Source organism: Salmo salar, chromosome 25 (genome assembly GCF_965601325.2).
Source record: "Salmo salar chromosome 25, fSalSal1, whole genome shotgun sequence".
NCBI lineage: Eukaryota > Metazoa > Chordata > Actinopteri > Salmoniformes > Salmonidae > Salmo > Salmo salar.
Genome location: NC_138315.1, coordinates 26,971,821 through 26,999,704, shown reverse-complemented (window position 1 = coordinate 26,999,704; position 27,884 = coordinate 26,971,821). Strand labels below are relative to the sequence as shown.

General features: G+C 44.8%; 1 protein-coding gene across 11 annotated transcripts in view; it reads left to right on the top strand.

The window, feature by feature from the left end:
- map2 (microtubule-associated protein 2) overlaps positions 1-26,706 on the top strand; it is a 138,484-nt gene extending 111,778 nt beyond the window's left edge. For 6 of the 11 annotated variants that reach the window (XM_045707554.2, XM_082969048.1, XM_082969049.1 and 3 more), the window contains 8 exons: positions 140-214; positions 411-558; positions 708-764; positions 1,350-1,525; positions 3,169-3,315; positions 16,711-16,792; positions 22,574-22,686; positions 23,515-26,706. In XM_045707554.2, coding sequence (XP_045563510.2) covers positions 140-214; positions 411-558; positions 708-764; positions 1,350-1,525; positions 3,169-3,315; positions 16,711-16,792; positions 22,574-22,686; positions 23,515-23,739 — 1,023 coding nt within the window. In that variant the 3' untranslated portion in view covers positions 23,740-26,706. The remainder of the gene's footprint in view (positions 1-139; positions 215-410; positions 559-707; positions 765-1,349; positions 1,526-3,168; positions 3,316-16,710; positions 16,793-22,573; positions 22,687-23,514) is intronic. The other 5 variants (XM_082969046.1, XM_045707556.2, XM_045707557.2 and 2 more) reach the window with 5 other exon arrangements.
- Positions 26,707-27,884: the final 1,178 nt, after the last annotated feature.

Below are 27,884 nucleotides of genomic sequence, written 5' to 3'. Positions count from 1 at the left end.
ATCTACCCATCTCTCCCCCATCTCTCACTCGCCACCACTGACAAAGATCCCCACCTGTAAAATATGAGCGGCCACCCTCCTGCCCCCTCGCCTTATCTCCTCTTTCTCCTCCCACAATAAAAATAACTTCCTGGTGGAGGTGGAGCTTGATAGGCACCGTCCCTCCTCGGTCGGGCCTCGTGACTCCCCAACACTACACAGACTGATAGACGTGGTAAGGTTAGCATATGGCCCTGAACTGATCAACTGATCTCACATCTGTAAATTAATACCCAGGCTAAAGCTGGGGCATTTTCAGACTTGTGCACTTCTGTAACTACAGTACTAAGCTAAATGTGTGTGTTTGGGTGCCTGTTTCTGTGCCTGTTTGCCTTCCTGTGTGTGTGCGTGTGTTTGTTTGTATGTGACAGGATGGTGGTTCTCAGAGCCCAAAGAGGTCATCCCTGCCGCGGCCTGCCTCTATCCTGAGCCGGCGTACCCACCACCACCCACACGACCAGGAGGAGAGCTCCACCTCAATCACCAGCTCTGGCTCCACCGCACCCCGCAGACCTACGTGTAAGTCCCTTCTCCTGGTTTCTCTCTTTCTCCCGGTCTCTCTCGCTTAGCCTCTTTCTCTCTCGCTCTTGATTTTTCTCTTGATCTTTCTCTCGCTCTATCTCTCTCTCTCCTCTGTTTAATCCTCTTCCGCTCCTGCTCTCCTCTAGCGTTCCGTACAGAGGTCAGGGCAGAGCATCGGACAGGACGCGCCCCTAGTTGGACAGGTAGAGAGGAACTCTCAATCCCATCTAGTCTCATCCCTGTCTCACTCTGTCCCCTATTTCAACTGGATTCACTTCCATTCTCATCCAGTCTCACCTTGTCATCCAGTCTCACCTTGTCCTGCAGTGTCTCACCTAGTCCTAGTGTCTCTTACATAGTCCTGCAGTATCTCACCTAGTCCTGCAATGTCTCACCCAGTTCATCTCAGTCTCTCTGTGTGTTCAAGATCACATCTCTGTCTCATCCTTAGTAGTTAGTAATCAAGTCGTTCAAGCCTATAGTTTGGGCTTCATTTACGTCTTTCATTCTAGTAACTACACTGTTTCATCCCGTTTGTGTGTGTTTTGAGCCATTCTTCATCTGACTAACTTAAATACTTTGGTGGAGTAATGTTAGCCTGGTACCAGATCTGTTTGTTCTGTCTTGCCAACTCATATGGACCAGAGACAACAGAAAATGGCAAGACTGCACATATAGATCTGGGACCAGGCTAGAGTAATGGTGAGAGATGCCCAACCTCTGATTGACCTTTGTGTAACCTTTCTGTATGACCTCTGTTACCTTTCTATGACCTCCCCCACACCCAGGCACACAGTCAATGCGTTCCCGCTCGCTGTGCAGCGGCCCCACCACACCCCGCACCCCAGGGTCCACAGCCATCACCCCTGGAACCCCTCCCAGCTACAGCTACTCCTGCCGCACACCTGGGACCCCTCGAACCCCTGGCACACCACGTTCACTCAGCCTGCTGCAGGAGAAGAAGGTACAGTGTGCGTCCCAAATGGCACACTTTTCCTTATGCAGTGCACTACTTTTGACCAGGAATCAATGCTGTTATACTGTACTCAGCTGAGGCAGCTACTCTATACGTGTTTTAAATTAGACGAATACAGTGCTTTCGGAAAGTATTCAGACCCCTTGACTTTTTACACATTTTGTTACATTACAGCCTTATTCTAAAATTGATTAAATCGTTTTTCCCCCTCATCAATCTACACACAACACCCCATAATGACCGAGCAAAAAAAAGTTTTGTAGAAATGTTTGCAAATGTATTAAATAAAAATAAAAAACAGAAATATCACATTTACATAAGTATTCAGACCCTTTACTCAGTACATTGTTTAAGCACCTTTGGCAGCGATTACAGCCTTGAGTCTTCTTGGGTATGACACTACAAGCTTGGCACATCTGTATTTGGGGAGTTTCTTCCATTCTTCTGCAGATTCTCTCAAGCTCTGTTATGTTGGATGGGGAGCGTCGCTGTACAGCTTCTCCAGAGATGTTCGATCGGGTTCAAGTCTGGGCTCTGGCTGGGCCATTCAAGGACATTCAGTGCCTTGTCCCGAAGCCACTCCTGAAAAACATCCCCACAGCATGATAATGCCACCACCATGCTACACCATAGGGATGGTGCCAGGTTTCCTCCAGACGTGACGCTTGGCCTTCAGGCCAAAGAGTTCAATCTTCGTTTCATCAGACTAGAGAATTGTTTCTCATAGTCAGAGTCCTTTAGCTTCCTCTTGGCAAACTCCAAGCGGGCTGTTGTGTCTTTTACTGAGAAGTGGCATCCGTCTGTTCACTCTACTATTAAGGCTGTGCCGCAGAGTGCTGCAGAGATGTTTGTCCTTCTGGAAGGTTCTCCCATCTCCACAGAGGAACTCTGGAGCTCTGTCAGAGTGACCAGCGAGTTATTGGGCACCTCCCTGACCAAGGCCCTTCTCCCCCGATTGCTTAGTTTGGCCAGGCGGCCAGCTATAGGACGAGTTTTGGTGGTTCCAAACTTCTTCATTTAAGAATGATTGAGGCCACTGTGTTATTGGGGATCTTTAATGCTGCAGGAATTTTCTGGTACCCTTCCCCAGATCTGTGCCTTGACACAATCCTATCTCGGAGGTCTACGGACAATTCCTTTGACCTCATGGCTTGGCTTTTGCTCTTACATGCACTGTCAACTGTAGACATGTGTGCATCTTTCCAAATAATGTCCAATCAATTGAATTTACCTCAGGTGGACTCCAATCAAGTTATAGAAACATCTCAAGGATGATCAAAGGAAACAGGATGCACCTGAGCTCAATTTCGAGTCGCATTGCAAAGGGTCTGAATACCACTGAAATTAAGGTTTTTCGGTTTTATATTTTTAATACATTTGCAAAAATTTATTAAAACTTGTTTTCACTTTGTCATTATGGGGTATTGTGTGTAGATTGATGAGGAACATTTATTTAATACATTTTAGAGTAAGGCTGTAATACTTTCCGAATGCACTGTATATAATTGTATTTTATGGATTTATCCTTTATTTATTCAGGAGATCATATTGAGATTAGCTAATCTTTTTTCCAAATGAAACCTTAGTATATCATGGTATCAATTCAACTTTTGGCAATTCATTTATTCAAGGTGGCTCTGCTCCGCACCCCTCCCAAGTCCCCCGCCACCACCCCCAAACAGCTCCGCGTCCTCAACCAGCCCCTGCCAGACCTCAAGAATGTCAAGTCTAAGATCGGCTCCACAGACAACATCAATTACCAGCCCAAGGGGGGACAGGTTAGTGATTGTCCATGGGTTTCTACTATACCCCCTCCTCCCTTACTCTCTTTCCTTCAGTCCCTTATTTATCCTCCCTTCTTTTTACCTCTTTATGCTCTGTTTCTGCCTCTCTTTCTACCTCAGTCTTGTTTTGTATTTGACTAATGCTGTAGCTGCTGGTTCCTTTTTTCAGACTTTCCTCCCAGGCTTTTATCCCCTGTTCCACTCTCCTCAGTCCCTTCCTCTCCCTGTCTTTTGTGTCCCTCTCCATGTTTATAGTCTGTCGCTCCATTGTTACTGTAGCTCTGTCCTCCCTCCCTCAGTTTGTCTGTCTGGTCGTTGTTTGCTGGGTTTTAAAAGGAGGGCAATGAGAAAAACACCTCATTTTGGAGTAGCAGCTGAGCTTTTCAGATGGGCGAGATGGGAGAAGGACATTGTTGTGATGAAGGAAGACCTACACAGTGTGAATCTTCTTGGAAGATCAGTGCTTGTGGCATTTTCTCTGTAATATCCCTCTGTAGCTCACCATCGACGCTAGAGAATATTCTGGAACACCTCTACCTCTCTTGCCTCCCATACGGGCTCAGCCCAAACAATGCTTACACCCCTGGGTAGTGCCTTCCCACAACCGCTGGCAAACTAGACTCAACTCCCTGGTGACTGGCTGGCTGCATGTGTCTCTGATAGGGGTTCCAACAGGAAGTGACAACAACCTGTGGTGACTGTCTGGGCACGGGGTTGGCAAGGCTGCTATGCTGCCATTTCCCAACCTCTGTGTCTGCATCCAAAATGACACTCTATTCCCTTGAAAAGCACTTGAAAATCTTTAATCGCCGACACTGGCTGTGGGCTTCCTCCTGTCTGCTGACGTGTTCTCCATCTTATCTCAAGTGTGTCGTCTTGTGTGAGGGAGTCTGTTATGTTTGTGTGGCCATTGCTGCTTTAGTAGGAGGCTATAGTGCAGTGGTCACCAACCTTCTCTGATTCAAGATCACTTTCTGAGTCAAAATGCAAGTCGAGATCTACCGCTCAGATTTGTTTTAACATGACTTAAATGTAAGCCTACGCAACATGAACCTATTAAAAACAGTACTATGAGGTTTATGCAGTAGGCTATAGGCCCAATATATTAACACCGCATATTGGATTTGGTTGAATCGCCCTGCCAATGTTAGGACCATTTAAAAAAAAAAGTATTTCACAATTTGAGGTAGACAATAATATGATCAAACCGATAATAGATCGTTTTTGTATTACTTGTGAGGCACAGCTGAGTGAGCATACATTTAAATCATTTTATTTTTATTTTACTGGGCTTTTAAGGTCAGTCTCAACGGAGGGAGAGAGCAGCTCTGAACATTCCTACGCTCTCCCTTTCCTCTGCTAACACTGACCAAAAAGGGACTCTGTCTTCCAGCTAATGACAAAACTCGAGTCGCACCGCATTATTTCTGCCTCATGCACAAATTCATGTTGTTTTTCCTATTAACAGAAACAGTATTCCTCAATGTTAAAAAAGACCCAAGCCGCTAATAATAATAATGCAAGCCTATCATTACAGCTGCAGTGCTGGTTGTATCGCAAGTGGAAATAGGAAGAACGCACATTTTATGGTAATAAAAGAGTTAAATAAAAGGTGTTGACAGTGCTGACTAAGAACTTAAACATGAACTCACTCATAAAAACAGCATCTCTTTGCTGTATTCGTTGACAGTCTCTCTCTGGTCATGGTTTTAAACGTTGTGAAATCTCATTGTGTTAACTTTGCTGTATTCGTTGACAGTCTCTCTCTAGTCATGGTTTTAAACGTTGTGAAATCTCATTGTATTAACTTTGCTGTAGCTTTCTTTTGTGCCTGCAACGTTACTGCAGACACGGTAATCTGAGCCATCTGATTGGCCAGGGGTAGGCCTATAGTGCACTTGATTCGCTATCCGGGCCCGCCGGGAAGGCAGAGTTTGTACCTTCAGACACATGTAATGGTTCAAAATGGGAACACTTTGCCTACCCAGCGAGGGAGGCTGAATTGGTTGCACCTACCTCTAACAGCATGAGACAAATAAAAAAAAATAGGAATGCAAGGCTTTATCGTTGGTTTTTTTACAGAAATGTTTGGCGATCAACTAGGAATGTCTTTGAGATCGACCAGTTGATAGCGATCGACGGGTTGGTGACCACTGCTATAATGTATAAGTATTTCTCAGGGTTGTGCATCATACAATGTCTGTTCCTCTTTAGTACTAAGCTCAGGGTTGTGGATCCTGCAGCCTTCCATCTTCATTCAGTATGTTCTGTGGAAAGGTAGGGCAGTAGTTTTGACCAGAGCGCTATGGGCCCGGGTCAAATGTAGTGCACTATATAGGAAATAGGATTCCATTTGGGACGCAGACGAGGTCTCCCACCTCTTCGGCCTTGGAGAGTGTTTATGTCACCATTCTCCTCATCATCCATTACAGAGACCCATTACTCTGTCAGGACTCCATCCCCTTTCACAGGACTGTTTTTATGAGGATTCAGACCTTCTAGAGAGCACCAATGACTTCTGTCTGTCAACCTGTCACCCCATCCTGGCTCTAGTTATCTCCACCACATGTAGGCACTGTTCCCACTTTCCGTGTAGGTCTACACCAGGGATGGGTATGGGATGTGGATACACAGACCCGCAAGCCACTTCAGCCCCTCATGATGAGTTCAGATTTTTTGTGGCCCCCACCCCCATCAAAGTTGCCCATCCCTGGGCTACACACTTAGGCTGTGTCCCAAATGGCACCCTGTTCCCTATATAGTGCACTACTTTGGACCCTGGTCAAAGTAATGCACTATATGGAGCCCTATGGACCCTGGTCAAACGTAGTGCACTATATAGGGTATAGAGTGCCATTTGGGATGCACACTTACAGGATACTTCAGTAGACCCTGATACATATACAGTCATGTAGCATAGCAGAACCTATACAGTTCTTCCAATCAAGCCAGTACCAGTAGCAGATCTACAGTATCCCATATAGAGTACAGTGACTCCCTCTGTACTGGTACCCCCTGTATATAGCCTCGCTATTGTTATTTTATCGCTGCTCTTTAGTTATTTTTATTTCTTATTTGTATTTTTTATTTTTTTTAAACTGCATTGTTGGTTAAGGGCTTGTAAGTAAGCATTTCACTGTAAGGTCTACACCTGTTGTATTCGGTTCATGTGACAAATAAAATGTGATTTGATTTGATATGGAGATCGCTCCTATGCCTGGTCTCTCTCATCTTATGTCTGTCTGCTGAACACGGGGTGACATGGGCCCACATGCCAGAAAACGACCCACTAGTATACATTACCTCCGTCTACCAAGCCCCTTCTTATCCCCTCACACACACTCTGTCACACACAAGATACAAACACATGCCAAATCTTGGTAGGAAGTGAAGTCCTTCTTGGACCCAGAGTTCATTTCAGAGTACTTTTCTATTTGTTGGTGTATCAAAGGGCTAATGCCCTATTCCACCACCCCTATATGGAATGATAGAAAGGGTCATGAACTCCACCTACATGCTGTATCTACTGACATATCATCACTATAATGCAGGGTTCCCCAACCGGCAGCCCGCTGGCCGAATTTCAACCGCAGGTGATTTGATCTATTTTGAGGGGGGCATAAAATACTGTAAAAACATCAGCAAATCAGCTCCAATTGATTTACATTTTTGGAATCTGTTCCAAAGTATTCCCATGCATACGGATAGATATACTGTATGTGATCGTATACAAATGTAAGCAAGGTTTGAAATGATTATGTTTTTATTATACTGTATCTCATTTGGCTTCTTGTGGTCAATTTGCATCTGAATCTAGTTGATGATCCCTGCTATAAAACATGTAACCCTCTATTGAATCTCCATTCAGCACTCCTCTGATCGTCATCAACAGTTATCCTGCCTTCATACATATCTGTTCTCTTCATGTTGTGCCTATACATCTCTTCATACATATCTGTTCTCTTCATGTTGTGCCTATACATCTCTTCCATGACATAGAATAAGCTAAGCATCCATCCTCATCCCCACCTAAATAGCCACATTATATCTCTGTATTTCCTCTAGATTCAGATTTTAAACAAGAAGCTGGACTTCAGTCACGTACAGTCAAAATGTGGATCCAAGGATAACATGAAGCATTCTCCTCGTGGAGGCAATGTATGTACCTGTACCTACCGTTCTGTTCCCACTCTCCCTTCTCCTCTCTCTGGCCTAGTTAGTCCAAACTCACCGCCACCCTCAGCCAGTGTTCCAATTACAGGGGGGTGGGGGAGACTGGGCAGCCCTTAATAAATCAGGGTCCTCCCCATAATAATTGAAATATCAAGAAAATTGTAATATCATGTCATTGTATAATTCAAACCCTGCCTCCACCACTGCTCCTATCCTTCTCTCCAACCCCAGCCCATAGTCCTAGATCAGCCTGTCTGCTTACATGCTCAATCTGGTCTTCTGTCCTCTACATTGATGTTAACTTCTATTAGGATCCCCATTAGCCGACGCCAATAGAGACAGCTAGTCTTACTGGGGTCCGACAACAAAAAATACTTTTTAGACCCAGAACCAAATCTACAATGCAGTTAGCGCTGAGATGTACCAACTCCCACCTTGGTATATTTACAGAACTCTCCAATTTGACTGTGAGTGAAGATCTCTCCTGGTCTCTCCCTTGAAAAGCAAACTGTAGACTCAGTTCCATTTATCTCTGAACCCAGAAACAAATCTATCTAGCTACTGTCTAGCTACTACTAGCTAGCTAGCTACTGTCATGGGAGTACAGTTCCATTGTTATGTGCACAAGACTAAAACTACACAAATCACTGAATCCCTTTCCTGAGCACTTTTCCCTGTATGGTTCAGTATCTTATCTGAACAGCCTGATGATCAAAACTGAAGTCTCCACTTCGTCATTCAGTTGTAATATATACCCACTCTAGTGATGGATGTATATATATATTCACATGCAACAATGAGGGTGTTGATGCAGTATCATCAACACTTGTGCATCAATCTTCCATGCAGAGTCCACCTACTTGTGCTCAGAATCCAACAATTATTTGTACCTCTCTGTACCTGTTATGAGATGGAATGCAATATGGAATATTCAAACCTAGAGAAGTATTAAAACTTCACAGTATTGGCCTTAAAGTGGCGTAGGCCTGTAGAGAATATGCATATGTATAAGGATGTGTGTTATTAGCATACATGGTATATAGAGAAGTACAACATGAGAGGATATATCCAAATGTTTGTATTGTGGTGAGAGAAATGCAATGGGAGGAAAAATGTTTTCTACTTGTTTGCTGTTTTTCTATGAAGCTCCAGCTGTGACCGCCAACCAGATTACCTCGTTGCCTATCTCACTCTTCCTCTGCTCTCTCGAACTTTTTCTTTCTTTCTCGCTGCTTCAATCCACTGCTCACTGTTTCTCTTCCTCTCTTGACAATCTGCTGGCCTCTGACTTTCCTTTCGGTTCTCTTCCCCACTCGCTGCATGTCTAGCGTGATACATGTTATAAATGTTGTAAATGTCTTAAGATGTTTTGTACTCCGCAGCCCGACCAATCCTGCTATTTCATGTTTGTGTCGCAATCAAACTTGCTTTGTCTCCTTGCAGCTATAGCAGGCCCAGCTCAAAAACGGTGACTGTTTTAGAAAGAAATCCTGTGCCTTAGCCAATTTTGATGCATCCCAAACATCACCCTATTCCCTAAATAGTACACTACATCTGACCAGGACCCATAGGACTCTGGTCAAAAGTAGTGTACTATATAGGGAATATGGTGCCATTTGGGTTGCAGAGCAGGCACAGTCTCTGTTTGGAACAGACAGTCTGAGTAATCGTGGCAGATTCAGCACCTTGTCTCCCTGCTGACAGGCATACAGTACTTACAGCATGTCAGGGGATGTTACATTACGCTCATAGAATTAGATTCACTAGAATGGATCCATCCCCATTTAAGTCAATTGCTGTGCTCTCAGGGGCTTTTTTCCTATTCTATTCACTGTACTGTATATCTACAATATGTTTACACTAGCTAGCTTTCCCTGAGGATCAGACTAGCTCAGCTGTAGACACAAAGCTCAAAGGTCACCGTGGTTACATAAAGAAAGCAAACACAAAGTGTCATGGCCATCAGTGAGAGACAAACAGGTCTCTCTTGGCTGATATTTTACATTTACATTTACGTCATTTGGCAGACGCTCTTATCCAGAGCGACTTACAAGTTGGTGCATTCACCTTATGATGTCCAGTGGAACAACCACTTTACAATAGTACATCTATATCTTTTGGGGGGGGGGGGGGTTGTAGAAGGATTACTTTATCCTATCCCAGGTATTCCTTAAAGACGTGGGGTTTCAGGTGTCTCCGGAAGGTGGTGATTTACTCCGCTGTCCTGGCGTCGTGAGGGAGCTTGTTCCACCATTGGGGTGCCAGAGCAACGAACAGTTTTGACTGGGCTGAGCGGGAACTGTGCTTCCGCAGAGGTAGGGAGGCGAGCAGGCCAGAGGTGGATGAACGCAGTGCCCTTCTTTGGGTGTAGGGACTGATCAGAGCCTGAAGGTACGGAGGTGCCGTTCCCCTCACAGCTCCGTAGGCAAGCACCATGGTCTTGTAGCAGATGTGAGCTTCAACTGGAAGCCAGTGGAGTGTGCGGAGGAGCGGGGTGACGTGAGAGAACTTGGGAAGGTTGAACACCAGACGGGCTGCGGCGTTCTGGATGAGTTGTAAGGGTTTAATGGCACAGGCAGGGAGCCCCGCCAGCAGCGAGTTGCAGTAATCCAGACGGGAGATGACAAGTGCCTGGATTAGGACCTGCGCCTCTTCCTGTGTAAGGCAGGGTCGTACTCTGCGAATGTTGTAGAGCATGAACCTACAGGATCGGGTCACCGCCTTGATGTTAGCTGAGAACGACAGGGTGTTGTCCAGGGTCACGCCAAGGCTCTTAGCACTCTGGGAGGAGGACACAATGGAGTTGTCAACCGTGATGGCGAGATCATGGAACGGGCAGTCCTTCCCCGGGAGGAAGAGCAGCTCCGTCTTGCCGAGGTTCAGCTTGAGGTTGTGATCCGTCATCCACACTGATATGTCTGCCAGACATGCAGAGATGCGATTCGCCACCTGGTTATCAGAAGGGGGAAAAGAGAAGATTAATTGTGTGTCGTCTGCGTAGCAATGATAGGAGAGACCATGTGAGGATATGACAGAGCCAAGTGACTTGGTGTATAGCAAGAATAGGAGAGGGCCTAGAACTGAGCCCTGGGGGACACCAGTGGAGAGAGCACGTGGTGCGGAGACGGATTCTCGCCACGCCACCTGGTAGGAGCGACCTGTCAGATAGGACGCCATCCAATAGTGAGCCGCGCCGGAGATGCTCAACTCGGAGAGGGTGGAAAGGAGGATCTGATGGTTCACAGTATCAAAGGCAGCAGATAGGTCTAGAAGGATGAGAGCAGAGGAGAGAGAGTTAGCTTTAGCAGTGCGGAGAGCCTCCGTGACACAGAGAAGAGCGGTCTCAGTTGAATGGCCAGTCTTGAAACCTGACTGATTTGGATCAAGAAGGTCATTCTGAGAGAGATAGCAAGAGAGCTGGCCAAGGACGGCACGCTCAAGAGTTTTGGAGAGAAAAGAAAGAAGGGATACTGGTCTGTAGTTGTTGACATCGGAGGGATCGAGTGTAGGTTTTTTGAGAAGGGGTGCAACTCTCGCTCTCTTGAAGACGGAAGGGACGTAGCCAGCGGTCAAGGATGAGTTGATGAGTGAGGTGAGGTAGGGGAGAAGGTCTCCGGAAATGGTCTGGAGAAGAGAGGAGGGGATAGGGTCAAGTGGGCAGGTTGTTGGGCGGCCGGCCATCACAAGTCGCAAGATTTCATCTGGAGAGAGAGGGGAGAAAGAGGTCAAAGCATAGGGTAGGGCGACGTAAGCAGGACCAGCGGTGTCGTTTGACTTAACAAATGAGGATCGAATGTCATCAACCTTCTTTTCAAAATGGTTGACAAAGTCATCCGCAGAGAGGGAGGAGGGGGGGAGGGGGAGGAGGATTCAGGAGGGAGGAGAAGGTGGCAAAGAGCTCCCTAGGGTTTGAGGCAGATGCTTGGAATTTAGAGTGGTAGAAAGTGGCTTTAGCAGCAGAAACAGAGGAAGAAAATGTAGAGAGGAGGGAGTGAAAAGATGCCAGGTCCGCAGGGAGGCTAGTTTTCCTCCATTTCCGCTCGGCTGCCCGGAGCCCTGTTCTGTGAGCTCGCAATGAGTCGTCAAGCCACGGAGCAGGAGGGGAGGACCGAGCCGGCCGGGAGGATAGGGGACATAAAGAGTCAAAGGATGCAGAAAGGGAGGAGAGGAGGGTTGAGGAAGCAGAATCAGGAGATTGGTTGGAGAAGGTTGAGCAGAGGGAAGAGATGATAGGATGGAAGAGGAGAGAGTAGCAGGAGAGAGAGAGCGAAGGTTGCGACGGCGCAATACCATCTGAGTAGGGGCAGAGTGAGTAGTGTTGGAGGAGAGCGAGAGGGAAAAAGATACAAGGTAGTGGTCGGAGACTTGGAGGGGAGTTGCAGTGAGATTAGTAGAAGAACAGCATCTAGTAAAGATGAGGTCAAGCGTATTGCCTGCCTTGTGAGTAGCGGGGGACTGTGAGAGGGTGAGGTCAAAAGAGGAGAGGAGTGGAAAGAAGGAGGCAGAGAGAAATAAGTCAAAGGTAGACGTAGGAAGTTTAAAGTCACCCAGAACTGTGAGGGGTGAGCCATCCTCAGGAAAGGAACTTTCAAGCTCATTGATGAACTCTCCAAGGGAACCTGGAGGGCGATAAATGATAAGGATGTTAAGCTTGAATGGGCTAGTGACTGTGACAGCATGGAATTCAAATGAGGAGATAGACAGATGGGTCAGGGGAGAAAGAGAGAATGTCCACTTGGGAGAGATGAGGAATCTAGTGTCACCACCCCGCTGACCAGATGCTCACGGGCTATGCGAGAACACGTGGTCAGACGAGGAGAGAGCAGTAGGAGTAGCAGTGTTTTCTGTGGTAATCCATGTTTCCGTCAGTGCCAAGAAGTCGAGGGACTGGAGGGTAGCATAGGCTGAGATGAACTCTGCCTTGTTGGCCGCAGACCGGCGGTTCCAGAGGCTGCCGGAGACCTGGAACTCCACGTGGGTCGTGCGCACTGGGACCACCAGGTTAGAGTGGCAGCGGCCACGCGGTGTGAAGCGTTTGTGTGGCCTGTGCAGAGAGGAGAGAACAGGGATAGGCAGACACATGGTTGACAGGCTACAGGAGAGGCTACGCTAATGCAAAGGAGATTGGAATGAGCACTCAATGACACTCGATGACACTCAAATATAACTTTCCAACTTCCACTTTAGAAATTATAATTGATGTAAACTACAGTGGTTCAATGTTACCAGGAATAGGCTCAAACTTAGTTTATTCAGCTAGATAACTTGGTACAGTATTCTTCCAGCTTCTTCCAGTGCACCGTGTCCTATGACGCCGTAGCTAACTAGCATGCTAGCATCCAATAACACACGGTTAGCACCAATACTTGGTTACAACAAACTACCAATGGATCATTCGTGTCCGTGTCTGGTACCTTTCATAATGCAGAAGTGATTAAACGTTGGCTAGCTAACACAAAGTCAGTCCTGCTAGCTACACAAGTGGACTACACATCTCGAATGTTCAGAAAGTTAAGCTTACGTTGCAAAAATCTTGTTGACTAAAATGATACAATACTGCTCGCTGGTAGAGTTGGCTAGCTAGCAGTGGCTGCGTTGTTGACTTTGTTTGAAAATGTAGCTGGCTAGCTAACCTCGATAGCTACTCTGTACGACACCTTTATCTATGATACAAAGACAACTATGTAGCTAGCTAACATTACACTAATCAAATCGTTCCGTTGTAATGTATTTAGTTTCTACTGTACTGCTAGTTGATAAAGCTGGCTAGCTAGCAGTGGCTGTGGTGTTGGCTTTGTTTGTAAAACAAAATGATATTTTCTAACTGTAAAGATGTAATGACCATGCTAGCCATGGGGAAGTAAGAGGGGCTGTGTCTGATGTCAGAGCTAATTTGAGACAGTACTCTGCAGGAGGAGGAAACGTGAGTCTCTTACTCCTAATACACTTGGTGTCTCTCCTCCATCCATCCCTCTCTCACAAACACACACAGCATATGTTTTACTATTTTCGGGGGGACCTAAAATTGATTCCCATTCAAAATCCTATTTTCCATAACTCCTAACCCTTACCCTAATCCTATTTGTAACCCTAACCCTAAACCTAACCTCTAAGCCTAAAATAGCCTTTATCATCATGGGGAACTGGAAAATGTCCTCACGAGAGAGAATTGTTCTTGTTTGACTATCCTTGTGGGGACTTTTGGGGATTTCCAGTACCCACGAGGAAAGTAAGCCCCCCCAATACACACACACACATTCCTGTTCTCCCGTTGTAGTATGCGCTCTCTTACACACATAACACCTCTCTTTCTTTGTGTTATGGTACCCCTTTCTATCTCTCACTCTCTCTCTCTCCCTCTTTCTTTCTTTCTTTCTCTCTCTCTCTCTCTCTCTCTCTCTCTCTCTCTCTCTCTCTCTCTCTCTCTCTCTCTCTCTCTCTCTCTCTCTCTCTCTCTCTCTCTCTCTCTCATTTTATGGTATCTCTCTCACACAATCACCCATCAGAGTGCTAGGGAGATGCAGGACTGGGGACTCCAGGGTTCCTATTCTGGTCCCAGACTATGTACAGCATCTCAAAGAATCACAACCTATTCCCTATTTAGTGCACCTCTTTTGACCGGGGCCCATAAGGCACTATATGGGGAATAGGGTGCCATTTGGGATGTGACCTGTGTTCACCTTTTCACCTGGTTCTACCTGGCATTGACACCTCTGTGAAATTGTCATGCCAGACTGTTTGGCTTGACAGTGAAAGCAATGGAGTTGGAAAGAGCACAAACAGATATTGGACCAGCCTATCTCCTTTACGGCTGGGATTTCTGTTTCTTAGAGGTGAAAGGGCTAGCTAGTGTAAACAACGTGAAAATGAAAAGATTGATGGGTAGATTAGTTATGCAGACGGCAGCCAACTCACACCCATTGTTTTCACTAACACCAACCACAGCTCCTTCTGTCTCAATATGTTCACTAGCATTCTGCATGGTCAGGTTATAGTATAGCATGTATCTATCAGATGCTATTGCAACCCAAGCCTATATGCGTGGCGGTAAAAGATTAGAAAACAGGTAAATTGATGGTAGACCACACAGTAGTCATGTTCTATTAAATCATCTTACTTTTTCCCTTCTGATTTGTCACTGTTTTATTGACAGATGCGTATGCTTCTGTTGTGCTTGCTTTCCCATTCACTCATTCACTCATTCACTCACACTGTATCTGTTGTGCTTGCTTTCCCATTCACTCATTCACTCACACTGTATCTGTTGTGCTTGCTTTCCCATTCACTCATTCACTCACACTGTATCTGTTGTGCTTGCTTTCCCATTCACTCATTCACTCACACTGTATCTGTTGTGCTTGCTTTCCCATTCACTCATTCACTCATTCACTCACACTGTATCTGTTGTGCTTGCTTTCCCATTCACTCATTCACTCACACTGTATCTGTTGTGCTTGCTTTCCCATTCACTCATTCACTCACACTGTATCTGTTGTGCTTGCTTTCCCATTCACTCATTCACTCACACTGTATCTGTTGTGCCTGTTGGATGCTGCTGTCCTTCCTTCCTTCTCTCTCTCTTCAGATCACTTATGTGCATAATTGCTGCATAACCTCTTCTGTGTCTTTGCCTGTGGCTAATTCCAAATGTGCATTTTTATTGGCTAATATTCTATGGCTAATATTCTGAATGTGCACTTTTGTCTTTTCAGCCTCAGTTTTCACAGATAAAGCCAGAAGTAAAACGTCTCTTTTTCATTCCTGACCGTGGTTGGGTTGGTTGTCATAAGGCAACAGCTCTTCATAACAGAATGAGAGGGTTGTCGTAAATTCTCTTTATGTGCACCTGACATTTACTACAAACAGATAGTAGTCAGTGCTTGACTTGGGCTGATAAGACGTACACTGAGTGTACAAAACATTAGGAACACCTGCTCTTTCCAGACTGACCAGGTGAATCCAGATGAAAGCTATGATCCCTTATTGATGTCACCTGTCAAATCCACTTTAATCAGTGTAGATGAAAGGGAGGAAACAGGTTGAAGAAGGATTGTTAAGCCTTGAGACAATTGAGACATGGATTGTGTATGTGTGCATTCAGAGGGTGAATTGACAAGACACCTTGTAGTCCATGCCCCACCGGATTTAGGCTGTTCTGAGGACAAAAGGGGGTGCAACAATTAGGAAGGAATTGATAATGTTTTGTGTATTGTAGTAGATACTAGGCTTTGCTACACTCTTGTCTCTGATGAAAATGACTGGATCGACCCATCTATGTATCCAGTTGACTAGCTATGTAACAGCTGTGGAAATGAGAGACATCTACACTGATTGAAGTGGATTGAACAGGTGACACTAATAAGGGGTCATAGCTTTCATCTGGATTCACCTGGTCAGTCTATGGAAAGAGCAGATGTTCCTAATGTTTATACACTCAGTGTATGTCTTATCAGCCCAAGTCAAGCACTGACTACTATCTGTTTGTAGTAAACGTCAGGTGCACATAAAGAGAATTTACGACAACCCTCTCATTCTGTTATGAAGAGCTGTTGTCTTTTTAGAACCTAAAAGGGTTATTCGACTGTCCCCATAGAAGAACCCTTTGATGAACCATTTTTGGTTCCAGGTAGAACCCTTTTTGGTTCCATATAAAACCCCGACCACAGAGGGTTCTACATGGAACCAAAAAGAACCCTTTTGTAATCGATTTTTATAAGAGTGTGGGAATGTGGACAACAATTGAGTATGTAGCTTCACTTTTACCAATACCACTGTTACTTAGCTAATCAACTGGATAGATCGTCCTTTTACCAATACCACTGTTACTTAGCTAATCAACTGGATAGATCGTCCTTTTACCAATACCACTGTTACTTAGCTAATCAACTGGATAGATCGTCCTTTTCTTCATAGACGGGATGGTACCGTAGTTCTTCAGGGGATGGTAGTTCTCTGCCTCTTATCCTCCCTCCTAGCACAATGTGTATGACGAGTAATCATATGATCAGGAACCAACTCTATCACAGATCATTCTCACAGGCGTTACATAGCTAGTCAACTGGATAGATAGATGGGTAGAGCCAGTCATTTTCATCAGAGACAGTAGATGTTACTGGAGTTCTTCGAGGTCGTTGCCTCTTGATCCTCCCTCCCAGGATAATGGGTAAACAGGTGATCACCAGAACCAGGTACCTCTGACCAGGTGTTCCTCTACAGGTGCAGATCCAGACCAAGAAGATTGACCTGAGTCATGTGACCTCCAAGTGTGGATCCCTGGACAACATTCGCCACCGGCCAGGTAAACAACCTGCTCTACCTGTGTACCGGTATTATACGTGTATGTGATGTGTTTCTGTTGATTATTTATGTGATGTGTATTATGTGATGTGTATTTTATATGGGAGCAGCAGTGCTTGTATGTCCAAGGCATATTTCTCTGTCTTGGACAATAAAGTTGGACAAAATATTGATCTTATCTACCTGGGTCACCCCACACTGACAGTTGAGATATATGGGACCCTACAGTCAATCCACAACGCACTAGAACCATGTTGGGCTTGTATAGGAATTAGACTTTTACCTTACTGTAGATGAAGAAAAGAGTGAGAGAGCATCATAGGATGCATCTCAAATGGCACACTAATACCTATTTAATGCACTACTTTTGTCCAGAGGCATATGGGTATGGGCTGTAGTCAAAATTAGTGCACTATAAGGAAAATGGTTCCATTTAGGATGCGTAGGTACAGTAAGTAAATCACGTGTGGTGTGTGATGCGGAAAATTCCCCATGCTCTGAGAGAGTGGTGACTGACTGCCGCGTCAGAGTCCTACACCGCCATCTGGTGGTCATACTGATGATCAGCTTCTGTTCAATATAATACATTCACACTGCTATACTCAATTCAATTCAATTCAAATGGCTTTATTGGCATGGGAAACATATGTTTACATTGCCAAAGCAAGTGAAATAGATAATAAAAAAAAGTGAAATAAACAATAAAAAAATGTAAGGTAAACATTACACTCACAAAAGTTTCAAAGGAATAGAGACATTTCAAAAGTCATGTTATGGCTATGTACAGTGTTATAACGATGTGAAAATAGTTAAAGTTCAAAAGGGAAAATAAATAACCATAAATATGGGTTGTATTTACATTCGTGTTTGTTCTTCACTGGTTGCCCTTTTCTTGTGGCAACAGGCCACAAATCTTGCTGCTGTGATGGCACACTGATATTTCACCCAATAGATCAAATCAAAATCAAATTTTATTAGTCACATGCGCCGAATACTCACATTTACATTTTAGTCATTTAGCAGACGCTCTTATCCAGAGCGACTTACAGTAGTGATTGCATACATTTCATACATTTTTTTCCGTACTGGTCCCCCGTGGGAACAGTGAAATGCTTACTTACGAGCCCTTAAATTTAGATACGTTTAAGAGATAAAAGTAACAAGTAATTAAAGAGCAGAAGTAAAAAATAACAATATATAAAGGGGTGTGCCGGTACAGAGTCAATGTGCGGGGGCACCGGTTAGTTGAGGTAGTATGTACATGTGGGTAGAGTTATGGGAGTTTATCAAAGCTTTATTTGTTTTCAAATTCTTTGTGGGTCCATGTAATCTGAAGGAAATATGTGTCTCTAATTTGTTCATACATTCGGCAAGAGGTTCGGAAGTGTAGCTTAGTTTCCACCTCATTTTGTGGGCACATAGCCTGCCTTTTCTTGAGAGCCATGTCTGCCCACGGCGGCCTCTCTCAATAGCAAGGCTATGCTCGCTGAGTCTGTACATAGTCAAAGCTTTCCTTCATTTTGGGTCAGTCACAGTGGTCAGGTATTCTGCTGCTGTGTACTCTCTGTTTAGGGCCAAATAGCATTCCAGTTTGCTCTGTTTTTGGTAAATTCTTTCCAATGTGTCAAGTAATTATCTTTTTGTTTTCTCATGATTTGATTGGGTTTAATTGTGTCCCTGTAGGGTCTGTTTATGTTTGTGAACAGAGCCCCAGGACCCGCTTGCTAAGGGGACTCTTCTCTAGGTTAAGTGAAGGCTTTGTTATGGAAGGTTTGGGAATCGCTTCCTTTTAGGTGGTTGTAGAATTTAATCGATCTTTTCTGGATTTTGATAATTAGCGAGTATTGGCCTAATTCTACTCTGCATGCATTGTTTGGTGTTTTACGTTGTACACGGAGGATGTCTCAATTTGGTGTTTGTTCCATTTTGTGATTTCTTGGTTGGTGAACGAACCCCAGCCCTCAGCAATGAGTTATTTAACTGATTAAAGTATTTTTTGCCAGATCCTAATTGGGATGTCAAGTTTTATGTTCCTTTTGATGGCGTAGAGGACCCCTTCTTGCCTTGTCTCTCAGATCGTTCACAGCTTTGTGTAAGTTACCTGTAGTGCTGATGTTTAGGCTGATGTAGGTTGAAGAGTTTTTTGTGTGCTCTAGGGCAACGGTGTCTAGATGGAATTTATATTTGTTGTCCTGGCAACTTGACGTTTTTTGGAACACCATTATTTTTGTCTTACTGAGATTTACTGTCAGGGCACAGGTCTGACTAGGTACTAGGTACTTCTGTGGGCCCTCCTTGGTTGGGGACAGAAGCATGAGATCATCAGCAAACAGTAGACATTTGACTTCAGATTCTAGTAGGTTGAAGCCGGGTGCTACAGACTGTTCTAGTGCCCTCGCAAATTCATTGATATATATATGTTAAAGAGGGCGGGGCTCTGTGGAAAGAAATTTTTGTTTTTGTTTTTTGCCTATTTTAACGGCACACTTGTTGTTTGTGTACATGGATTTTATAATGTTGTATGTCATTCCCCCAACACCGCTTTCCATCAATTTGTTTAGCAGACCCTCATGCCAAATTGAGTCAAAAGCTTTTTTGAAATCAACAAAGCATGAGAAGATTTTGCCTTTGTTTTGGTTTGTTTGTTTGTCATTTAGGGTGTGCATGGTGAATACGTGGTCTGTCATACAGTAATTTGGTAAAAAGCCAATTTGACATTTGCTCAGTACATTGTTTTCACTGAGGAAATCAGTGGTGGTCAATGCCGTTTAAGATGAGGCAGGACGATTATTTTTTTCTCATGAGCATGGCCTTATTTCTATTACAGCATATTGGATGATTGTCATTCATATTTCATTCACCCAGTTCAATGTAATATCGATAGGTTTAAGCTACAACATGATACTCAAATTTTCCCTAAACCCATCATGAGGTTGCTACAACCTAGCCTATGAAAGTTTACAACGTAGGTGCACACAGGCCGAGAGGAAAATGTTTGTGACACGTTCAATACCGCCTTGCAAACTCTTGCCTGCATCTAGTTGATCTAGGGTGTAATCATAGTCCAACATTTGCAAACGAGAGTTTCTATTTGACAAATCATGTTATGTTTATCCCTGTTTTGTTCTGTTTGCTCCTGTTTAAGAAACATTTTACAACAGAATAGGCAGAATAAATACACCCCTGATAAAATGTAAACACAGTTCACTTTCCTAGCAGCCACGTTGTATTCCTTCTCGCATCAATGCGCTTTCCTCCTCTCACCTTTTCCCTTCGCTTGTGGACTTCAGTGCACAACACATCAGCTGTATGTGACCATGCAAAAAACCCTTTCCAAGCCAAACCATATCATAACCACTACACACAGCCTACATCGTTGTCACCATATATGCTAAAGTAATGTCATAGTCTACATAGCTAATAGAACCTGTAGCATTTACGTCTGTAGCCATGAAGTGCTTTGAAAGGCTGGTCATGGCTCACATCAACACCATTATCCCAGAAACCCTAGACCCACTCCAATTTGCATACTACCCCAACAGATCCACAGACTATGCAATCTCTATTGCACTCCACACTGCCCTTTCCCACCTGGACAAAAGAAACACCTATGTGAGAATGCTTTTAATTGACTACAGTTCAGCGTAGTCATAGTGCCCTCACCATAGTGCCCTCAAAGCTCATGAATAAGCTAAGGGCCCTGGGACTAAACACCTCCCTCTGCAACTGGATCCTGGACTTCCTTACAGGCCGCCCCCAGGTGGTAAGGGTAGGTAACAACACATCCGCCACGCTGATCCTCAACACAGGGGCCCCTCAGGGGTGCGTGCTCAGTCCCCTCCTGTACTCCCTGTTCACTCATGACTGCATGGCCAGGCACAACTCCAACACCATCATTAAGTTTGCCGATGACAACAGTGGTAGGCCTAATCACCGACAACGACGAGACAGCCTATAGGGAGCAGGTCAGAGACCTGGCTGTGTGGTGCCAGGACAACATCCTCTCCCTTAACGTGATCAAGACAAAGGAGATGATTGTGGACTACAGGAAAAGGGGACCGAGCAAGCCCCGTTCTCATTGACGGTGCTGTACTGGAGCAGGTTGAGAACATCAAGTTCCTTGATGTCCACATCACCAACAAACTAACATGGTCCAAGCACACCAAGACAGTCGTGTATAGGGCACGACAAAACCTATTCCCCCTCTGGAGACTGAAAAGATTTGCATCCTCAAAAGGTTCTACAGCTGCACCATCGAGAGCATCCTGACTGGTTGCATCACTGCCTGGAATGACAACTGCTTGGCCTCCAACCACATGGCACTACAGAGGGTAGTGCGTACGGCCCAGTACATCACTGGGGCAAAGTTTCCTGCCATCCAGGACCTCTATACCAGGCGGTGTCAGAGGAAGGCCCTAAAAATTGTCAGAGACTAGTCAAAGACCACCCTAGTCAGGAGCGCCAAGTCGAGGTCAAAAAGGCTTCTAAACAGCTTTTACCCCAAGCAGTAAGACTCCTGAACATCTAATCAAATGGCTACCCAGACTATTTGCATTCCCCCCTCTTTTACACCGCTGCTACTCGCTGTTGTTATCTATGCATAGTCACATTAATAACTCTACCTACATGTACATATTACCTCAATTACCTCAACTAACCGGTGCCCCCACACATTGACTCTGTACCGGTACCCCCCTGTACATAGTCTCGCTATTGTTTTTTACTGCTGCTCTTTAATTACTTGTTACATTTATTTCTTAACTGCATCTTTTAACTGCATTGTTGATTATGGGCTCGTAGGTAAACATTTCACTGTAAGGTACACCTGTTGTATTCGGGCGCATGTGACTAATACAATTTGATTTGATTTGTTTTACACCTGGAAGTTTGGTGGATGGGACTACCAGCTCTCTGTAACCTAGAGGGCAACAAATGGGTCCGTCTCCTCTATACAATGTGTCTTGTAGGATGACAATGTCTGTATTTCCCTGTGTCCAAGTTAACCCATAGAGGTAATGTGTCATGTCCTGATCAGTAAAGGGCTTATTTCTTATTGTAGTTTGGTCAGGACGTGGCAGGGGGTATTTGTTTAGAGTGTTTAGGGGTTTGTTATATTATGTGTTTATGTGGAAGGGGTATTTGTTTAGAGTGTTTCGGGGGTTTTTGGGCTATGTGTTTATGTAGAGGGGTGTTGGTTTAGAGTGTACCGGGGTTTTAGGTTTAGGTTCTAGGTTAGTGTATTCTATGTTAGTTCTAGGTTGTTTACGTCTATGTTCAGTTTATTGATTTGACCTTCAATTGGAGGCAGCTGTTTCTCGTTGCCTCTGATTGAAGGTGCTATGTATAGGGGTTGTTTTGTATGGGGGTATTGTGGGTAGTTGTAGTTGCATAGCTTTGTGTTTAGCCTGCATCCTGTTCGTGCAAATGTTTTCGTGTTCAATAAAGTAAATATGAGCACTCAACCCGCTGCGCCTTGGTCCATCCACTACGATGACCGTGACATAATGATCGATTTCCGAAGCACCTTTTCAATTACATTATCAAGTGATATATCAGCAGGGTATGGACCCCAGGAAGACTGTAATCATGGCAACAGCTAATGGGGATCCTGATAAGGACTAAGGGTCTCATTTGTCTTTTCATCGGTTGACTAATAATTGATGATAAAGTATAATGATTTATTGGAACACTTCTCTCTCACCATCTTACCATTCCTTGTCTTCTTGGCTCTCTCTCCCCTTCCCTCTGCCCCCCTTATTCCTCTCTCCATCTGTTCCACTAGGGGGAGGTAACGTGCGCATAGAAAGTGTGAAGCTGGACTTCAAAGACAAGGCCCAGCCCAAGGTGGGTTCCCTGGATAATGCACACCACACCCCTGGTGGAGGCCTCATTACGGTAAGTCCCATCATACTGTAACCTCATCACAATGAAGATTGGTTGAGTCCCAAATGATCAGTCGGACATCAGTCTCAGACAGTCTCCTCCAAGGTTAGCACCACTCGAACCCTCCATATGACATCTGTGTGTGTGTGTATCCCTCACATGTGTGTGTGCATCTGTGTGTGTATTCCAAATCTGTGCGTGTGCATATTCCCAACCTGTGTGTGTGTGTGCATATTCCCAACCTGTGTGTGTGTGTGTGCATATCCCCAACGTGTGTGTGTGTGTGCATATCCCCAACCTGTGTGTGTGTGTGCATATCCCCAACCTGTGTGTGTGTGTGCATATCCCCAACCTGTGTGTGTGTGTGTGCATATCCCCAACCTGTGTGTGTGTGTGTGGCATATCCCCAACCTGTGTGTGTGTGTGCATATCCCCAACCTGTGTGTGTGCGTGCGTGCATATCCCCAACCTGTGTGTGTGCGTGCGTGCATATCGCCAACCTGTGTGTGTGTGCGTGTGTGCATATCCCCAACCTGTGTGTGTGTGCGTGCGTATCCCCAACCTGTGTGTGTGTGTGTGTGTGTGTGTGTGTGTGTGTGTGTGTGTGTGTGTGTGTGTGTGTGTGTGTGTGTGTGTGTGTGTGTGTGTGTGTGCATATCCCCAACCTGTGTGTGTGCGTGCGTGCATATCCCCAACCTGTGTGTGTGCGTGCGTGCATATCCCCAACCTGTGTGTGTGTGTGCATATCCCCAACCTGTGTGTGTGCGTATCCTTCACCTGTGTGTGTGTGTGTGTGTGTGTGTACCTCCCGTCTATCTCAATTACCCTAACTCCTTGTAGATCGAGAGCCACAAGCTGTTGTTCCGTGACACGGCCAAGGCCCGGGTGGACCACGGGGCGGAGATCATCATGACCCAGTCACCGGGAACGGGCATGTCAGGGACGCTGTCCCCCCACCGCCACAGCCACCTGTCCTCCTCTGACAGCATCAACTTGCTGGAGTCTCCACAGCTAGCCACTCTGGCTGACGATGTCACCGCTGCCCTGACCATGCAGGGTTTGTGAGCGCCTTGACAACCTCTGCCCGGGCACTGGATCTTTTGACCACCACCCTGCCTCCAGTCAATCCCAGCCCAGATATCCAGACACCCCAGGCACCGGACACCTTCACCCTTCCTCCAGCCACCATATCCCCAAGGCCTGGACCCCCCTTACCCCGTCCTGCCTCCAGTTTCACTCCAGTCCACCACAGCCACGGACACCTTCCCCCTGCCTACAGTCTCCCTCCAGTTCACCCCAGCCCTGAACACCTTTCCCCTGCCTACAGTCTCCATCCAGTCCACCCAAGCCATGAACACCTTCCCCCTGCCTACAGTCTCCCTCCAGTCCACCCCAGCCCTGAACACCTTTCCCCTGCCTACAGTCTCCCTCCAGTCCACCCCAGCCCTGGACGCTTTCCCCTGCCTCCAGACGACTAATCCCAGACTCCTGACACCCTCAACTTGCTTCCAGTTTAACCTGACCCCAAGCCTCGGACTCCCTCACTTTCCTCTAGTCCACCCCAGGCTCCCTCATCAAGCCTCCACCCAGCCTTCAATTTCCCTCAAGTCCACCTCCAGCCTTGGGTACCGGTCAGCCCACCCTGCCTCAGCCTCACCCTGCCAAAACCCCACTCTGCTTCTAGTCCACTCTGCCTCTAGTCCACTCTGCCTGTAGACTGCTCTGCCCCCCAGACACCTTCCCTTTGCCTCCACTCAGCCTCTACTCTTCCTGCTAGTCCATCCCAGACACCCTTACCCCACCCTGCCTCCTGTCCATCCTAGGCCGTGGACACCCTCACCCCACCCGACCTCCAGTCCACCCTAGACTCCCTCACCCTGTCCCAGGCCTCAGACTTCCTCAACCCTGCCACTCATCAACCCCAGCCCAGACTCTCAGACACCGCCATCCTGCAACAGCCTCATATCCGCCGCCCGATAGAGCTGCCTACCCTGCCCTATGTCAACAAGATAAATGAAGAAACAACAACAACCCTGAGGGAGCTACAGACTATTTAGAAAGTACTTTTGGTCCATTTTTGTTGATATTTCCATTCCAAGTACCTGTATTTGGTGTATTTTTTATTTATTTATGCTACATATAGATAGATAGGTATATAAATAGTTAGATGGTGTCAAAGCACTGACCCCAAATCAGCTTTAGCTGTTTGCACAAAATAATCTGGGTAAGGGCCAGGTATAGGGTGGGGTGGTCTCTGTTCAGTGCTTAGAAGCAGCTTTTTCTTGCCATAGGTAGAAAGTCACGTGGCCATGCCCATACAATACCCGTGCCATCTCGCCAACGTCTTGTTTTTCTCAGTAAAGTGAATGGATGCCAGACTCAACATTCACCATATGTCAAGCATCCTTGAGGCAAATCATGCTTGTCCAACATCCAATATATAATAAATATATAAACAATAGACGCATCTATTTATTAGTTTTTTTTTACTATTTTCTACATTGTAGAATAATTGTGAAGACATCAAAATGTTGAAATAACACATATAGAATCATGTAGTAACCAAAAAAGTGTTAAACAAATGTATTTTATATTTGAGATTCTTCAAAGTAGCCACCCTTTGTCTTGATGACAACTTTGCACACTCTTGGCATTCTCTCAGCCAGATTCATGAGGTAGTCACCTAGAATGCATTTCAATTAACAGGTGTGCCTTGTTAAAAGTTAATTTGTGGAATTTCTTTCCTTCTTAATGCATTTGTGTTGTGACAAGGCAGGGGTGGTAAAAGACTAAGTCCATATTATGTCAAGAACAGCTCAAATAAGCAAAGAGAAATGACAGTCCATCATTACTTTAAGACATGAAGGTCAATCAATCCGGAAAATGTCAAGAACTTTGAAAGTTTCTTCAAGTGCAGTCGCAAAACACATCAAGCACTATGATGAAACTGGCCCTCATGAGGACCGCCACAGGAAATGAAGACCCAGAGTTACCTCTGCTGCAGAGTTCATTAGAGTTACTAGCCTCAGAAATTGCAGCCCAAATAAATGCTTCACAGAGTTCAAGTAACTGATACATCTCAACATCTACTGTTCAGAGTAGACTGTGTGAATCAGGCCTTCGTGGTTGAATTGCTTTAAAGAAACCTCTACTAAAGGACACCATTAAGAAGAAAATATTTGCTTGGGCCAAGAAACATGAGCAATGAACATTAGACTGGTGGAAATCTGTCCTTTGTCCTGATGAATCCAAATTTGAGATTTTTGGTTCCAACTACCATGTCTTTGTGAGACATGGCAGTAGGTGAACAGATGTTCTCCATGTGTGTGGTTCCCACAGTAAAGCATGGAGGAGAAGGTGTGATGGTGTGGGGGTGCTTTGCTGGTGACACTGTCAGTGATTTATTTACAATTGAGGTGAACGGATGAAGTGTACGGATGATCTCCATGTGTGTGGTTCCCACTGTAAAGCATGGAGGAGGAGGTGTGATGGTGTGGGGGTGCTTGCTGGTGACACTGTCTGTGATTTATTTACAATTGAAGGCACACTTAACCAGCATGGCTACCAAAGCATTCTGCAGCGATACTCCATCCCATCTGGTTTGTGCTTAGTGGGGCTATCATTTGTTTTTCAACAGGACAATGACCCAAAACACACCTCCATGCTGTGTAAGGGCAATTTGACCAAGAAGGATGAGATGAGTTGGACCGCAGAGTGAAGGAAAGGCAGCCGACAAGTGCTCAGCAAATGTGGGAACTCCTTCAAGACTGTTGGAAAAGCATTCCAGGTGAATCTGGTTGAGAGAATGCCAAGAGTGTGCAAAGCTGTCATTAAGGCAAAGGGTGGCTACTTTGAAGAATCTCAAATATAAAATATATTTTGATTTGTTTAACACTTTTTTGGTTACTACGTGATTCCATATGTGTTATTTCATAGTTTTGATTTCTTCACTATTATTCAAACATGTAGAAAATAGTTTAAAAAAAAGAAACTTGAATGAGTAGGTGTGTCCAAACTTTTGACTGGTACTGTATATATATATATATATATATATATATATATATATATATATATATATATATATATATATATATATATATATGCCAGCTCTTTGTCAGCAACAACATCTCTTCAAAAAACAATTTAAAAAAAGTGATAAGTCCTTTAAGTACAACTTATACCTGTACAATTGCATTACTGCAAGCACTAGATAATGGTATGATGAGCATGTATCAATTCTAGTTATGGAAAGAGGCTATTTTCTATTTCAAATAAAGGGATTTGAATAAGTTATTTACTGAATCATTGGATAAAGATATGAACACTTCTTCATGTTTTTTGTAGATATTAGTTGACTAGTATGTTATTCTTGTTGAAGTTGACTTCAGACAACTGTGCTGATATTGTTAAGAAGTGCATCTTTCAGGCCTGCAATAGAGTACTAAAGGCCCTGTGGCAGACTAGCTTCCTGTCCAGGGGGTGTACTTGTACATCAAGCTGCCTCACACTACAGAAACAGGAGTTAGGCTCCTGCCCATATGGGCCATTCTGGCTCGAACAAGGCTTATTTTACTTACAGAGTATTAAATGTAACCATAATTATTTTACTTAACTATCTATCACCTTGTCCAAAGAGCCCGTGGATTTCGATGATAAAGAGTCAGGTTACAATCAAGATATTTTTTATAGTTGAGTCATTCCAAGTTGCAGCAGCACATACTTTAGTAGCATAACACATTAGGCTACATCTCCATTACTTCACTTCTCTGTCACTCACACATCTCTCCCGTGAATCCTCGTCACACGCAGGTGAGTCTGGGAAGGGTAGTTTCATATTAAGAGTCCAAACACAAAATCTCAATGGCAATGGCAATGCCATAATACAATTCTCAGATACACATGACATATTTCTGATTATAAAATATATTTTACTTACAGAGTACTAAATAATGCTACTCTCATGAGTTCTCTCTGGGAGTTTTTCTTCTAGAAGGCTGGTTTGCCAGTCCTGATTAAGTTTAAGAGGATACTGCAGTGATTCTCATCTCACAAATCTCAGTTCAAAAGAAACTTTGATGTAGCTGAAAGCTCACAGAAGCTGTGATCACGATCCATTCACCAATGCTAGCTACAGTAGGCATTGGATGGCTGTAAGATATTTTAGTCCATAGTGTTTGATGAACACCCCAAGGCACTCAGAGCAGGCTGAG